The sequence below is a fragment of the Megascapheus bottae genome, chromosome 1, assembly GCF_031878675.1.
Source record: "Megascapheus bottae isolate mThoBot1 chromosome 1, mThoBot2.hap1, whole genome shotgun sequence".
In the NCBI taxonomy this organism is placed as follows: Eukaryota; Metazoa; Chordata; class Mammalia; order Rodentia; family Geomyidae; genus Megascapheus; species Megascapheus bottae.
Genome location: NC_143509.1, coordinates 42,339,916 through 42,355,830, shown reverse-complemented (window position 1 = coordinate 42,355,830; position 15,915 = coordinate 42,339,916). Strand labels below are relative to the sequence as shown.

The window sequence follows — 15,915 nt, the reverse complement described above, 5'->3', positions numbered from 1 at the left end:
ATCGTGCAATGAATCACCATTTCAACCATAAATAATATAACTTGGTCTATACCATGGTCAAGATTATTATTGTTAAATTCCCTTTGTGACTAGATTTGAAGTTCTAAAACTAATTTGATTCCAGATTATAATTTTAATTACTCTTTTTTTCCACATATTTTTCTTGTGAGAATACCATAGGTCATCAAATGTGAAAACCAGAAATAGGCTAGGTTTGTTGCTCAGGTACGAGTATGTATTTTAGCATGTGTGAGATCACTAAAATTTGAGGGAATTTTTTTTTACTTGACTTTAACAGAGGTTAACTTCTAAGGCAGAGACTTAATTTCAAGACAAGATTTTCTAGAACCCTCCTAGCAGAGGATTACAATAGGGCAAAACCTAGATACATTAGGATGAGACTAAATGAAAGGATCTCTAGGATATGGAAATAAGAGTTTTATTTTGTATGATTGTTGTTCTTAACTATGTTCATTCTCTTCTCCTTTGTTGCCCTTTGGTTAATCTCATATTGTTACTATATCTGCCTTTGTTATCTGGTATATTGTATATATGTTTATTTGTTTATTTGAAATAGGAAAGGGAAGGGGGGAAAACAAGAAGATTGGGGGGTAAGAGGAGGGACGAATGGGGACAAAAACGTAAGAAGGGGTATTAATGTGTGAGAAGTATTGCATCCACTATCTGGTGAATGTAACTGTAACCCCTCTATACATTACCTCAATAATAAAAAAAATAAAATGAAAACAAAAAAGACTAGATTTTGTACCGTAAACTGGTGGAAAGATTTCTTGAAATTAGGTGATCAACTGCAATTGAAAAAGAGGAGGAGGAAGAAGAGGAAGAAGAGAATGAAGAGGAAGAGGAGAATGAAGAGGAAGAGGAGAATGAAGAGGAAGAGGAAGAAGGATAGCTATAGCTTTGGATTCAATATCCAGCATGAACAAAAGTGAGAAACAAAGAAGAAAAAAGAAAAGAAATTCTCCAATTTACTCTTCACACCCCTATTGAATTGCCTTGAAGGTTTCATGTCCCTAATTATTGAGGAGGTTAAAAGCTATTTTGTGGTTGGTTGTTTTATTTTTCCAAAAGGATAATCCCTAGATAAAATTGAGGACACTGCTTTGTGTTTCAAAATGGGTCTCCTTCTTCTGTGGTTAATGGTTTTTCCCCATTCCTCCTGGTAGGCCAACTTAAACAGTTTAGAAACATGGACTTACTAACCTCTTCAAGGCAACTGATATCCTACCCAGAAAAGTGCACATCTGATTTTGCATTTATTATTTTTTCCAGAGGGTTTGTGAACTCTGTTCATTCTATCGAACATATTCTTGAGGATAAGAAGCCTCAGGTTACGAGTCTCCACAGCTTGAATACTAATTACTTGTAAAGGCTCATGTATGGCCCTCCAACCCCTCTACCCTCCAGACGAACTTGTATTTTAACAAGGAAACTTGGACACCGTAGACCAAATGGATTTGACACACATCAACACAGTATCCAGTAGCTACGCAGTATATGGTCTTCTCAGAAACCCATAGAACTTTCTAAAAAATAGATCATGTTCTAGCATGTAAAATCAGTCTTAGCAAATATAAGAACATTAAAATAATTCCTGTGTTCTTTCAGAACATGGTGAAGGTAAAACTAGCACCATTTAAACATTTAAACATACAGAAACTGACAAACACATGGTTGGGTCTTTGAAGAAATTTTAAAAAAGAAAGTTGCCAGGCACCGTTGACTTACACCGTAATCCTAGCTACTCAGGAGACAAATTTGAGGATCATGGTTCAAAGCCAGCCCAGGTACAAAAGTCTGTGAGATTCTTACCTCCAATTAACCACCAGGACCCCAGAAGTAACACTGTTGCTCAATATGGTAGAGTGCTAGCCTCGAGCACTCAGGGACAGTACCCAGGCCCAGAGTTCAAGTCCCACGACCGACCCCACCCCCTAAAAAAAGAAATCAAAAGGCTCTTGGAGTAACAGAATGAAAATAAAAACACAGCATTCCAGAACCTTTGGGATACAATGAAGAAATGTAGCTCATGAAGGGACTCAAATCTTACTGATGGAATTTTATTTATTGCAACAAGAAAGCAGTAGAGGAATGTAGGGACAGGGATAAGGTATTACTTTGAATATTTTGTGTGACATGCTTATTTTATTGAAAATTTCAAGGACAACTGTGGCTCTGTACCCATATATTTCCACTCTCTCCCGTAGCAAGGATTTAAATAGCTGAAATCTTCATTAAACAAATACGTAAGCCATGATCGTGATATAAAAATGGCGAGTAGCTAACCTTTCACATACTGGTGTTTTACAGGAAGAAAATTCATATTACATCAGTGAAGTGGGAGCCTATTTGACCGTCTCAAATCCAGGTCAGTCCTTCGAGAGCAGCTGTTTGGACAACGATGGCAATGTATTTCTGGCTGGTTCATTTTTAATTTCATTGGATCTGCTAATCTTTGCTGCTGCTGCTGCTGCTGCTGCTGCTGCTGCTGTGTGTGTGTGTATGTGTGTGTATGTGTGTGTGTGTGTGTGTGTGTGTGTGTGCGCGCATGTATGTGCTGGTAGCGTTTTGAACTCAGGACTTCATGTTCTTGCTTATTTTGCAGCTACTTTACTACTGGAGTCATGCTTTTACTTCCCATTTTTAGTGGTTAATTGGAGATAACTCTCTTTTGGATATGTCTGCCTGGGCTGGCTTTGGCCTGAGATCCTCAGATCTCAGTCTCTGGACTAACTTAATACAGACATGAGCCACTGATACCTAGTATTTAAGAAACAAGATGGAGGAGGCAACCAGCAATTAAACTCCGGGGGGAGGGGAGGTAATTTCTGTGCACTTCCATTTCTCCATCTTCTCATAGATGAGACTAGTTTATGTCAGAGAGCACATGATCAACAATAGTAACAACTTTAATGGTTTTTACTAGATTGGTTGTGCATAGTACAATTTATTCTCCTGAAAACATATATTCACTCTACAAAAAAATGTAGGTACTAAGCTCTGCCTTCATTAGGCTCTAAGGATTCATAATTATCCAAAGTGGAGCTGGGTGCTGGTGGCTCATGCCTATAGCACTATCTGCTCAGGAGGCTGAGATCTGAGGATCTTGGTTTGAGGCCAGCCCATGCAGACAAATCCTAGTTAAAACAATGCTAGTTAATCTAGAAGAAAGCCAGCAGTGGAGGTGTGGATCAAGTGGTAGTGTCAACATTGGTTGAAAAATAAAACAAAGGCAAGTGAAAGCATGAGGCCCTGAGTTCAAACTCCAGTACCAGCACCAAAATTTAAAAACACACACACACATAATTATTTGAAATGATAGCAGCTGACCTGTTGGATGGAGCCTACCTTCTCAAAGGAAGTACACAGCACACTAACTTGTACTCATAAATGGCTACAAGGTCATAAGCAATCCCAAGCAGGAAAGGAGAGGCAGGGCAAGCTATTTCCTTCAGGAAGCCCTCAGGTCTGCCAAGCAGCTTGTTAAGTATCATCAGAATTCCTATACATCTTCATTTCACTTTTTCTTTTCAGAGGAAACTTACCAGGGAATGAAACGTGCTGTGATATTTGAAACAGCGGTGGGACATTCCTTCAAGTGTGTGAGTGAACAAAGCCTCCAACTGTCAACCCAGCTCCAACTGAAGACAATGAATCTCCAACTGCAGGCCTTTGATTTTGAAGGAGATGGCTTTGGAAATGGTAAGTGAAAGGCTCATGAAGTCACTGTTTAGAGGCTTTGAGACTCAGGAGTAGCTCCAAGCCGTGTTTGGTCTAAAGGTGTCAAGGAGCAGGAAACAGATGGTTTTCTAGAACAGTGTGGTAACCCCACACCTCAAAATCAGACTCCTCAGACACCTGGGCCCACAGCTCTTCTGTGCCTGATCTCTTCATTTGACCAAAACCCATATTCTTCCTCATTTAAACACATATACAGTGCCACAGTCAGAAAACACCATTGGCGACTTCGCCTTTACATGATGATGGGTAGCAGGAATTAGTGTATGTTCAGGGAATACTTTAAAGATCCTAAGAATTAGGGACTGAAAAGTTCAGAATAGAATCTTTCCCACTGTGGAAGGAAAAGAACCAGTTTCCATAGCTCAAGCAAGAAATCAACTCTTGGATCAGCTGATTTATAAACTGTTGCATCTGAAAGCATCTCCTAAGAGTCAGCATTCATTTCCATCTGACAGCTGCTTTAGGGCTGACTACTAAGGGCAGAGCTTGCCTGATGCTGCCTACCAGGACCTTTGTCTTTGGATAAGGGCCAGGTCCAGAGCAGGGTGATTATTCAGAAAAGTCCTTTCTTCTCTGTCAGGAAAACAGCATTATAAGGACTTCTACATGTTTGCAGGAAGGCCATAAACTTCAATTTCTAAAACAGGCTCTCATAAGAACTCAAAAATCTTTTAAGTGTTTCTCAACGATCCAAGGTTATTTAGCTAGAAGCTTAGCTGTATGTTAATATCCCTATGGTGAATCAGATTTCACTCTGGCTTCCATTGTAAAATTAAAGATGTGTCTAGCAGAAAACGGTACTGACCTAGTGGAAACATTTAGCAAAGGGAGGAGGGAGGAATCAGACACTGCTTTGTTTTAACTCCCTGGTTTCTGTAGGTGGGTGAGGCAGTGTTCCTGTCTGCAAAGTTAGCTTTTGTTTGATTTGGGCCTTTGCCACCGTATTGACTCAGTATTAAGCTTTAGTATGAAGATCAACTTCATCAGCAGGTCTCAAAGCTTCTAATGTTGGAATATATTTCATTACTTTGAAAATTCATGAGGAAGGTTTGAAAAAAATCTCTGAAATTAACCATGTTATCTTAAAACCAAGTGTGTACTTCTTCATTTCCCCATCAAAACTTTTGTGAAACAGGAAGTAGTTAGGTAGGGAATAAGAGTTTCTCACATTTGTAGATACTATTACTGTTCATAGGTGGAAGCAGAAAAGCTCTTTTTCAATCTTGTTTCCAAAAAATGAAAATATCAAATCACCATTTAGCTGGGCTCTATGCCAGGAGTTGACGGATCATGCCCATAATCCTAGCTACACAGTAGGCTGAGAATTGTAGTTTAGAGGAGACAAATCCTGGAGACTATCTCCAATTAACGAGTAAGAGGCCAAAGTGGAAATACAGTTCAAGTGATAGAGTGCCAGCCTTGAGCAAAATAACCAAAAAAGATCTAGAGGCCCTTGAGTTCAAGTCCCAATAGTACCAGCATATATATGCACACACACACCCCTTTCTTTGGAGAGTACCAAACAAGAGACATCAGCTATTGTTTACCACCCTCCCCCCACCCACACTTGTCACCCTCTGCTCACAAAGCCCTAGCAATCTTTCTCCCAAAAGACTTTTCTTGATCAGATGGGAAGAAAACAAATCCCTCTATCATTCTTAAGCTGTGCTATTTTATGTGTGTGTGTGTTGGTCCTGAGGCTGAAACTCAGGGCCTGGTCACTATCCCTAAGCTTTTTCAATCAAGGCTGGTATTCTACCATTTGCGCCACAGTTCCATTTCCAGCTTTTTACTGGGTAATAGAGATGAGTCTTATACACGTTCCTACCCTCAGATACTCAGCCTAGCTAAGATTACAGGTGTGAGCTACTGACAGGGAAAGATGATGGTAACAAGGAACAAGCCGCTATGCAGAATATGGTGCTAAACAATTCTTGAGCAAGGTCTGGAAGCTCAGAAAACGGTGAGAGTAACACACAGTATTGGAGGAGAGAGGCATGTTAGAGAAGTCATGGCCAACAGTGACATTTATTTCTAATTTAAATCTTATTGTAAAGGTGATAGACAGAGAGGTTACAGTTACATAAGTAAGGTAGTGAATATGTTATTTTTTTGCCAGTCCTAGGGCTTGAACTCATGGCCTTAGCACTATCCCTGAGCTTCTTTTACTCAACACTAGCTAGCCACACCCAGCTCCACTTCCAACGTTTTCTATGTATGTGGTACCAAGAAATCAAACCCAGGGCTTTGTGCATGCTAGGCAAGCACTCTACCACGAGGGCTTTGTGCATACTAGGCAAGCATTCTACCACGAGGACACACTCCTGGCCCTGAGTATGCTATTTTTGAAGAGTCATTCCCTCCCTCATATCTCCCACTTCCCTCCCCTGATCCTCCTCCCCCTCCAAGTCGTAAAGGTTATTTTCAATATAGTGTCTAGTGAGTGTCACTGTTGAATTGATTCACCATTTCTATGATTCCCCTTCCCTTCTTCAAGTCAGATATACTTATCTATAAGATAAAGGGTACAGAAATAAAAAACCATGACAACAGGAAATAAACCAAAGGAGAAAAAAGAAAAGACTGCAAATAGTACAATAAAAAATCCTCTTGTTCCCATTTCTTGAAGTTCATTTTGATGAGCATCAATTTATATGGTCATATATACATAGCTATTGAGCCATTGAGATCCTCTCCTAAGAATATCCTCCTTTGTTCTTAGTGTGTGAATGCTTAGAAGGCTGTTTAATTAATCATGTCCAAGTGTAACCGTTTGTCTTTTAGTATCCATTGGATTCAAATGACCATAAACCAGCCCTCACTAATGCCACCAGCACATTGCAGCATTATTTACCATAGCTAAGATATCAACCCAGATGCCTCTCAGTGGATGAATGGATCAAGAAAGTGTGATGTACATTAGCCAGGGGCGGTGGTTCATGCCTATAATCCTAGCTACTCAGGAGGCTGAGATCTGAGGACTAAGGTTCAAAACCAGACAAGGCACAAAAGGACCTGAGACTCTTATCTCCAATTAACCTCTAGAAATTGGGAAGTGATGCTTGGCTCAAGGGTAGGGCAGTATCCTTGAGTTGAAGAGCTCAGGGATAATGCCCAGGCTGAGTTCAAGCCCCAAGCCCCACAAAAAAAGAGAAAGGAAATGTGATATATATATATATATATATATATATATGGATATATGCATGTGTGTGCACACACACACATATACACACACACACTGGAATTCTAGGCTTCCATTAGAAAGACATTGCCCCATTTGTAAGGAAATGGAGAGCCTTGGAAAAATTATATTAAGCAAAGTAAGCCAGACCCAAAGAAACATAGGCTTCATGGTTTCCCTCATTTGTAATACCTACAATGATGACATTAGAGGAATCCAGTAATGTAAAAGTTCAGCCTTGTCAAAGTGAATGGCTTCTAACTGTATTCACAGCTCCTTGAGGGGGCCTGCCTGGGATTTTCTTATGCTGTGCCTTTTATTTTCCTCTATCATCCAAAGGACAACAGGATATCCCAGTGGCCCCTTCCTTTCTTTATTGTCTGTCAGTACTAGAATTTGAACTCAGAGCCTCATACTCTGGCTTGACTACTTTTCCAAGGCTGGTGCTCTACCACTTCAGCTATACTTCCACTTCCATTTTTTTGCTGGTTAATGAGGGATAGGAGTCTCTCAGATTTGTCTGCCTAAGCTGGCTTTCAATCAGGATCCTTAGATCTCAGCCTTTTGAGTAGCTAAAATTATAGGCATGAACCACTGGTGCCTGCCCAAATGTCCCTTTAAGAAGTAATTTGAATAGAAAACTTGGGTTCTGACAGCTGGTTTCTGGAGTTTGAGAACAAAGCCAGAATAGAACCAAAATCCCCAGGCCCACTGTAGACACTCTGGATTACAAATTTTCAGGCATGCAGCATAGAGATCTGTAACTGAATACTCTCCTTAAGAGCCCAACCAGTTTGGGAGCCATTGTCTGGTCCCGGTTTCACTCATCTGTAGTCTGAGGCAGCAGGTGAGAAATCTCACCCCTTCCCTCACCAGCCCCCGTTTCCTCCTCTCCTAAACTGAGGCAGACAGATGCAGTATCACTTCCTAGCATTTGTGGCCAGCCTGTAACACCTGTTACTCTGACTTCAATTACAGAGGATGAATGCTTCAGTGACAGAAACAGGAGAGAAATCCCTGTGGCCATGGGCCTGAGTATCACAGGACTGCTTGTCATTTTGCTAACAGCATGTCTGGTGGCCAGAAAGAGTCCCAGGAGAGGATATGAACACATGTAAATACTGCCTTCTTCAAAATGTGTGAGGTTAAGGCCTTTGAGATTCTGGCTTCCTATTTGGCCAGAGTGAAAGGACTGACCTCTCTAGTTGACCGGCATCTCCCATGGGAAGTACATGAAGTTTCTCACCAAGACCCATCTGGTCTGTGAGCTGCAGACCTCACCCACTTCCTCATGTGAGCTGGGGGAATCTTGACTCACCACCTTGGATGCCATCTTCCCCCATAAACATAAAGAGGACTGTTGTGAGAATTCCAGGTGAAGGAAGAGACCTGAGTGGGATGCTTGCGATAAGCACAGGGAGGACCATAAAGAAGCCATTTTCAGACTATTGATTTTTCTTGTGTATGAGGGCTTTAATTCAGGGGTTGGGCACTCTTTTTCTACTCAAGGCTGCTGTTCTACTATTTGTTATACTTTCACTGCCAGGATTTTGGGGGTACTTGGAGGAAAATGCCTCACAAACTTCTCTTACCAGACTGGCTTCAATCTGTGATTATCAGATCTTATTCTCCTGAGTAGCTAGGATTATAGGCATGAACCACTAGTATCTGGCTTCATATATATACATACATAAATATGTATATATGCATATATATGAGAATCTTACTACATAGTGTTCATTTGAATATTACTCTAGAAAACTCAATTCATTTCAAAATACATCATGAAACGATTTGGATTTATTCAAATTCGTACTCAAATTCTACATAGCCTTGGCCAGGAGTGTGGCCTAGTGGTAGAATGCTTGCCTAGCATGCACCAAGACCCAGGTTCAATTCCTCAGTATCACATACTTAGAAAAAAGCTGGAAGTGGTGCTGTGGCTCAAGTGGTAGAGCTCTAGCCTTGAGAAAAGCTCAAGGCCCTGAGTTCAAACCCCAGGACTGGCAAAAAAAATCGACATAGCCTTAACAAACTATCATATTAAAAAGATTATATGCTGTCATAATATATTACTAGTAAAAAATAGAACACTACTAGTATTTTGCTTTTGTAATGTAAAGCACATACTAACTTTTTTGGCAAACAAATCAAAGGCTTAATAAATGTTAGTTCCTAATTCCTTCAATCTCATTGTTGTCTATTTTCTTAGCATCTTTCTTTGTCTCTTGTTTTTCTTTAATATTCTGTCCTTGAAAAATGTGTTGATTTGGATCATTGCAGAGGGGATATAAGCTAGCAATAAGAGAAAGACCTCTGCAGACTGGGTCTCTCATTCCTATCTCACACTCACTACAAAATTATAATTTAGTAAATTTCAGATTGGGTATGATGGGTAGTTGGAGGAAAATACTCTATTAAAATATGGCTTAGGATGTTATTCATGGTTTATTTTTATTACACTACCTGTTTAAATATGAGAATTGGGCTGTTATATTCAGAGAAAATGAAGTGTAATGAACTTTCAGATATTTTTTTTTCCTTTTTTGCTTACTTGTTTTTGTGCTGATACTGGGGTTTGGACTCAGGACCATTGCACTGTCCCTCGGCTTTTTTTCCCTCAAAGTTGCCAATCTACCTCTTGATCCACAACTCCACTTCCAGCTTTTTGTTGTTTAATTGGAGCTAAAAGTCAGCCTCCAAACTGAATCCTCAGATCTCAGCCTCCTGAATATGAACCACTGGCCTCTGCTTCTTTCAGACAATCTTATCTGATTTTACCCACAGGAAATTTTTTTCTCTATTTTTCCAAAGGTGTCATTCATTATTTTTAACAGGAAACTTACGAAATTTGGCAACAACTGCTTATCTAGAACTGTACTGGCTTTCTTTGGGAGCACTTAGCTCTCTCCATTTCCTTAGAAGTGAGGGGATTCGGAGGACACTTGACAGCTCAAGAGCGCACTAAGAGCCCCTGAAGATATTAGAGTGTTAAGAAATGCCTATTTCACCCTGAAAACCCAGGGGATGTTGATGGAAATCTGGGTATGAGGGCCCTCATGCTCTCCAAAGTTACTCAGATTTAACAGAGAGGGCTTGGCTTTGGAGAGATGTGAACTGTTTCCTCCTCCTCCTCCCTTAGACACACACCTGCTGTGGCTCTAAAGAGTGCAGTGATAGGGGACTTGACATCTTCTACAGTGCAGAATGTGAGGCGTTCATTATCAAACCACTGGCTATGTGCACAGTGGCAATGGTAGTTTTTCTTGTAGGTGGACGTCTCCCAGAGCTGATGGAAACCTCAGCAGTAGAGAAATAAGGATGTTTGTGTAATTTTAATTTTCTTTCCTGCTTACTTCAGTGGTTCCTCCCTCCTTCTCTGCCTTTTTTCCTCCCTTTCTCCCTTCCTTCCTTCCTTCCTTTCTTGGTGCTGGGTCTGGGTACTGTGCCTGAGCATTCTTTCCTCAAGTCTAGCACTCTACTACTTGAGCCACAGAACCATTTCCAGTTTTTCTGAGTATTTTATTGGTGATAAGAGTCTCACAGACTGGTTTCAAATCTCAATCCTTAAACCTTGGCCTCCTGAGTAGCTAGGATTATAGGTGTGACCCATTGGTGCCCAGCTATTCGGTGATTTCTTTGGAGGGATGGCAACTGCCTGCACTCCTGGTATTTTCCTCCACCAACACAAATGACCCTTAAAATGGATTTGAATTCTCCTTTTGTAACCACACAGAGCAGAGGCTTCAGTGTGATTCCTTACTCACGGCTCTTCTCAATTTCTGCCGTGGTGAGTAGACCGCAGCCAACCTGAGTTCCCAGACATACCCTTCTCCCACCTTCAAACATGTATTCACCCTAAGAAGCCTATAATGATAAAAATGTTCTGTGGGTTCCGATTGCCAACCCCAAATCTGAAGTAAACAAACTAGGAGAGTATATATCTTCCATCTCCTACTGAGGATGTGAACACTGCTACTGGGAGACCTGGAAGTGTGAATACAGGGATGGATGGAAGTGAACTGGGGAGCTAACACCAAACTAGAGGCTGTCACTAGTTCTCAGGTTACCAAAAACAGATAGAACACAAGTATTGATCTCCAGGACTCTTTCACAGATCTCAGATACAATGAGAAAAAAAATCATCATAATTTTCCCAAGTGTTATTGCAGGAAATTGAGTCTTTCAAGTGCCAGGCTCAAGAAGGGTCAAGATCAAAAACAAAAACAAAAACAAGTGTATGTCTTCTATGAAAGCAATGGTAAAATAACTGTAAGAATGCTGTGAAGTTAAATTGATTTAAGAAGGGAGGGTGTATTGGTTTACTAGGAGGTTAAGATTTGAGTTTCGTAGTTCAAAGCCATCCTGGGCAAAAAAGTCCATGAGACTCTTATCTCTGATTAACAACCACAAAGCCAGAAGTGGAAGTGTGACTCAAATGGCAGAGCACTAGCCTTGAGCAAAAAAGCTCAGGAACAGTGGCCAGGCCCTGAGTTCAAGCCTTAAAATATTTTATAAATTGGACAAACAAAACAACCTATGTTCCCTGAAGGATCATTTGGGATCTAGGAACGCATTCCACTTTTCAGAGAGCAGTTCTCAAGGCCACTCATAAACTTGTGCTAACAATATTAATTCTATTATCAATGTTGAGAAAGTTTTGATTAATGTTTGGAATATTATTAGCTGTTGAGAACATAAAACAATTATTTTACTTCAGCATTCTATCATTTTGTATATATATCATCTGCTTACTTTGTGAAGGGCTAATTACCTGCATCCAATCACACAGCTAATTAATGGTGTCCTTAAAAGTCAAAACCAGATTTGATTCCAAAGATCACAGGTTATTTTTTTTCTATTCCAGCCTACTTTCTGGCCTGTCCTCACCAAATCTCACCTGCCGGTGTGTATTTGTTTTCTCTCCTAGTGAACGAGTGCTCATCTGACTACACAGTTGTGCTTCCCGTGATTGGGGGTATTCTGGTGGCCCTCTGCCTTGTGGGACTGGGGGTCTATATAATCCGCCTAAGACGCAAATTAGCCGGATACCAGAGAATCTAACAGGTGCCCAAGAAGCATAACAATGAAGTTGAGAAAATTCTTTCACAGATTTCCAGAATGTTGGGGCTTTCTCTAAATGTGGGTCCTGAAACTATGTACCACCTTCCACTCAACAACATACCAGCTTCCACTAAAACTGAGTAAGCCTTTGCAAATTCAAGCAGCACACCAATTTCTGACTATTTTTTGGTCATCTTATGAAAGACTTAAGTGGATTCGTGAAGAGTAAGTTCTACGAAGTATCTTAAAGAGATCTATTATGTATCTCATGGTCCCTCCAAATTATACACCAAAGAGTTCATTGTAATTAGTGTTACTTGTGTTTACATTAAGAATTTTATTTTACCCTTACCTTTTCCACTTTAGAAAAAAATCTTTACTTTGTCCGTCAACTGGCCTTTTAATACTTTTGCTGTTTGTGTCTATTGATGTACATATATCTAGCATGACATCTTCTTTTCTACTTATTCATTTTGTTTTGATTTTTTGCTTTTATTTAACCATTGAAAAGAACAATGTATCTCAGGTTATCTAAATTTTTGCTGTGAAAAGAGCAGAAAGGACAAATCATAATATATGTATATATGTATAACTACACTTATATATATACATATATATAACTTATATATGAGATGCAAAATTCCTGATATTTACAATATTACATATGTATATATACACACACACAGACAAATACAATTCCTGATCTGGAATTATTACAAACTAAAAATAAGCTGCTTGCAGACAATATAATTAAATAATAAGAAAACAACAATAATTATGGTCCTTACTTACTGAGCCCATGTATCCAAAACACTAGGGCAAGCAACTAACATACATCTCATTTAATCACAAATTTAATCACTTCATAACTTAAAGGTGAGTAAACACAGAGCTAAAGGAATTTTGTGTATGTATGCTGATACTCAGGCTTGCCCTCTTGATGAGCTTTTTCAATGCAAATTGGCACTCTACTTCTGGTTTCATGGTAATCAGAGATAAGAATCTCAGGGACTTCCCTGTCTAGGCTGACTTCAAACTTGAATCCTTAGACCTCCCAAGTAGTGAGGACTGCAGGCATGTGTCACCAGCTCCCAGCTCTTGCTAAAGAAATTCAATCACAGGAGGCAGAGCCAGAGCTGGAACTCCTATAGCTCTGGTTCAAATGTCTTTTATCTTTCCCACCAGGACAGTGACACAGAGTGCTGTCCATACTGTCCCTCACTCCACCTCTGTAGGGAGTGGCTTTACCCAGAACAGCAGACTTAATGAAATGGTATATCTTCCCTGGTCTCATGACGAAGTGTGGAGCTCTGTAAAGCATTGTGTCTCACTTTTCTGGGCATGTTGAACTGTGACTTTAAAGACGAAAGAAAGGAGGACTTCTTAAACTGTATTTATCCTCCCTCCTTCAAAAATGGGGAAGTCCTCTAAACATTCACGGACCAACTTTTCTTTCTTGAATGTAGATCTCCCTCTAGTGGTAACTTGCTACTTCTACTCTTTTCAGTTACATTTGTTGCGGTTCTCTTCATCCTGCAGAGCAGCCTGTACTGCTCTTTTTTTTATTCTACCACTTCGGGAAGGAAGTAGGTTAGGATGGCAGCAGCAAACACATAACCCCAGCATCTTTAGTAAAGAGACGATTCATGTTAACCCAGAAAACATATCAACTAATCTGACCTTCATGAATGATCTGACCCTTATGAATCAGTAGAGTCAATAAGGTTCTGACTTTAGTTTTAATGGAATATTGAATTATATGGAAAAACTCTTACAATAAACTTTCACATTGGAGATTTGTGTCATTTCATTTGTATAATTCTTTGAGTTATATACATTTTTAAATGTTTGATGGTAGGCCTTTTGATAGAGGTCTTGGTTTGAATCAATAAATTTAGTCATCTTTTTATTTAAAAAATGTATTGTATTTGATTCTCTACATCCTATCACTATTAGAGAGAAAGACCCTTACTGGAAGAAATGGAATTCCTGAGAAAACAAAGCCTATTAACATTATAATGTCTCATCTCTTAGTCTAGAAGAAAGGGTCTGACTTTAAGTCAGACATTATGGTCTGACTTAAGTGCTTCCATAATTCCTCCATTCATGTCTTCACTTAGCCAGCACTGTTTAGTAAACAGTGCCAGACATTGTAGTAGAGGTTCGGATAAATAAGAAGACATCCAGAGTAAGTTATATGTCGTGATTCAAGAGACAGAGGGAGACAGTGTTTTAGAACTCAGGCATAGAAATGCCATACTTTTATTATCATTTGGAGGGAAAAGGTCTCCCAAAGGTCAGTTTATTAAAAAGCTTTTGCTATTGGATGCTGCTATAGAGGTGGAGCTTTGTGGAGGTCCTTACATCTGGAAAGAAAGTATATGATTCGGGTTATTTCTCTCCGGTTTAGGAAGTAAGCAGTCTTGCTGTACCACCTGCTCTGACCAAGCACATGCTATCTCTTTAAACATCTGGAATCACTCTGTCTTAAACTGGAACTTCTAAAACTGGGAGTCAAAATACACTCTGTTGTTAAAATTCTCTAAATCTCTTGGTTTCCAGGTATTTGCTTCTTGGCTGTCGTAGCAAACATGTGGGTCAATTCACTCTAGTAGTCAGTTTTCTAATACTAAAACAAAATGCCAGAGGCTGCCTACTTTCTAAAATAAAGAGGTCTGTTAACTCTGTCATAGAGATAGAAAGTTCCCAGATCAGGCAGTTGTAGTATTTTGACCTTTGGTGAAGACCAGATGGCAAATTACATCATGAAGGAGTATGTGGATGAGGAGAGATGCCATCTTAAGAGGAAGCCTGAGAAAGATATAGGTGTCCGGTTGAGGCTCATAGCAAATGACTCATGGGAACTCAGGATTTTAGGAGAACTACCACAATCCCGAGGGCAATGCCCCAGTAACTTAATATATTCCCTTTAGATGCCACTTACTGAAGACCTACAACAACTCGCAACATTTCTACTCAAGCCTCTACCACAAGAACCCTTGGGGAAATGACAAATTATGTCCTAACTAGGCAGTGTCCATAGATCGTACTAATTTCATTAAATCTCCACCAACCTTATAACTCATTAAAACTTGCTTCAGCTGATCTTCCTAAATCTCATTAAATAATTGATTATCATATGTTAGTGGCTGCTTATGGAATTTCGCAAGCCACTTGCACTTTTGTCAGGACTCTAACTTTCACCCAAAGTCAGAAAGCTCTGATGATGAGGTTTTAATCTTGAATGAAGACTAGCAAGAGAAATCTCTTAAGGCATCAGGATATTCCAGCCTTCATTAGTTCTCACTACTTACCTTTCCAGGTCTTCCAGCTGACCTAAGAAACAGCTATGGCTATGAGCTTATTCCACAGCACCTTTGTAACTCTTAATTAGATAGTTACGTTCCTTCAGTAACAGGTGAGATATAGATGATAGGCAGATAATTACAGATAGAATTTTTCATGACCAAATTTTTCAGTTTACCTCTTTGTTCACTTCTATGGTTTGACATTATTTACTAGACCTTCCTGAAAATGGTCATCCATAACCTCTGATCCACCACACCCCCAAATCTAATCTCTGCTTACTTCTACTCACTCCTGCTCTCTGCTGGTCCTCCTGCCTTCTCCAGGATTCTAAATACAGACTGCACTACTCTGAGTTTCCCTAAAGATAGAACCAATGAGGTGGGGCTGGGGTGAGGGGAGGAGGAAGGAAGGAAGGAAGGAAGGAAGGAAGGAAGGAAGGAAGGAAGAGGGGGAGAAGAGAGGGGAAGGGAGGAAGAAAAGATGATGGGGGAGAGGACTGATATATAGATATATCAAAACAGAAAGATATTGGTAGTCTAGTCTAATACAGAAGTACTTTTTCTCTGAAAAAAAATCTGTTTTAGCTCTAAGTTTTAAGT

The 15,915-nt window shown here is 39.8% G+C and overlaps 1 protein-coding gene across 3 annotated transcripts in view; it reads left to right on the top strand.

Annotated features, from left to right (window-relative positions):
• The window catches only part of Lamp3 (lysosome associated membrane protein 3), a 34,431-nt gene extending 20,630 nt beyond the window's left edge, over positions 1–13,801 (top strand). Inside the window, exons 4-6 of one of the 3 annotated variants that reach the window (XM_090342713.1) lie at positions 2,332–2,389; positions 3,556–3,723; positions 13,515–13,801. In XM_090342713.1, coding sequence (XP_090198839.1) covers positions 2,332–2,389; positions 3,556–3,723; positions 13,515–13,597 — 309 coding nt within the window. In that variant the 3' untranslated portion in view covers positions 13,598–13,801. Of the gene's footprint in view, positions 1–2,331; positions 2,390–3,555; positions 3,724–7,921; positions 9,121–11,873 lie in introns of those variants that run through there. The other 2 variants (XM_090342704.1, XM_090342696.1) reach the window with 2 other exon arrangements.
• The last annotated feature ends 2,114 nt before the right edge of the window (positions 13,802–15,915 follow it).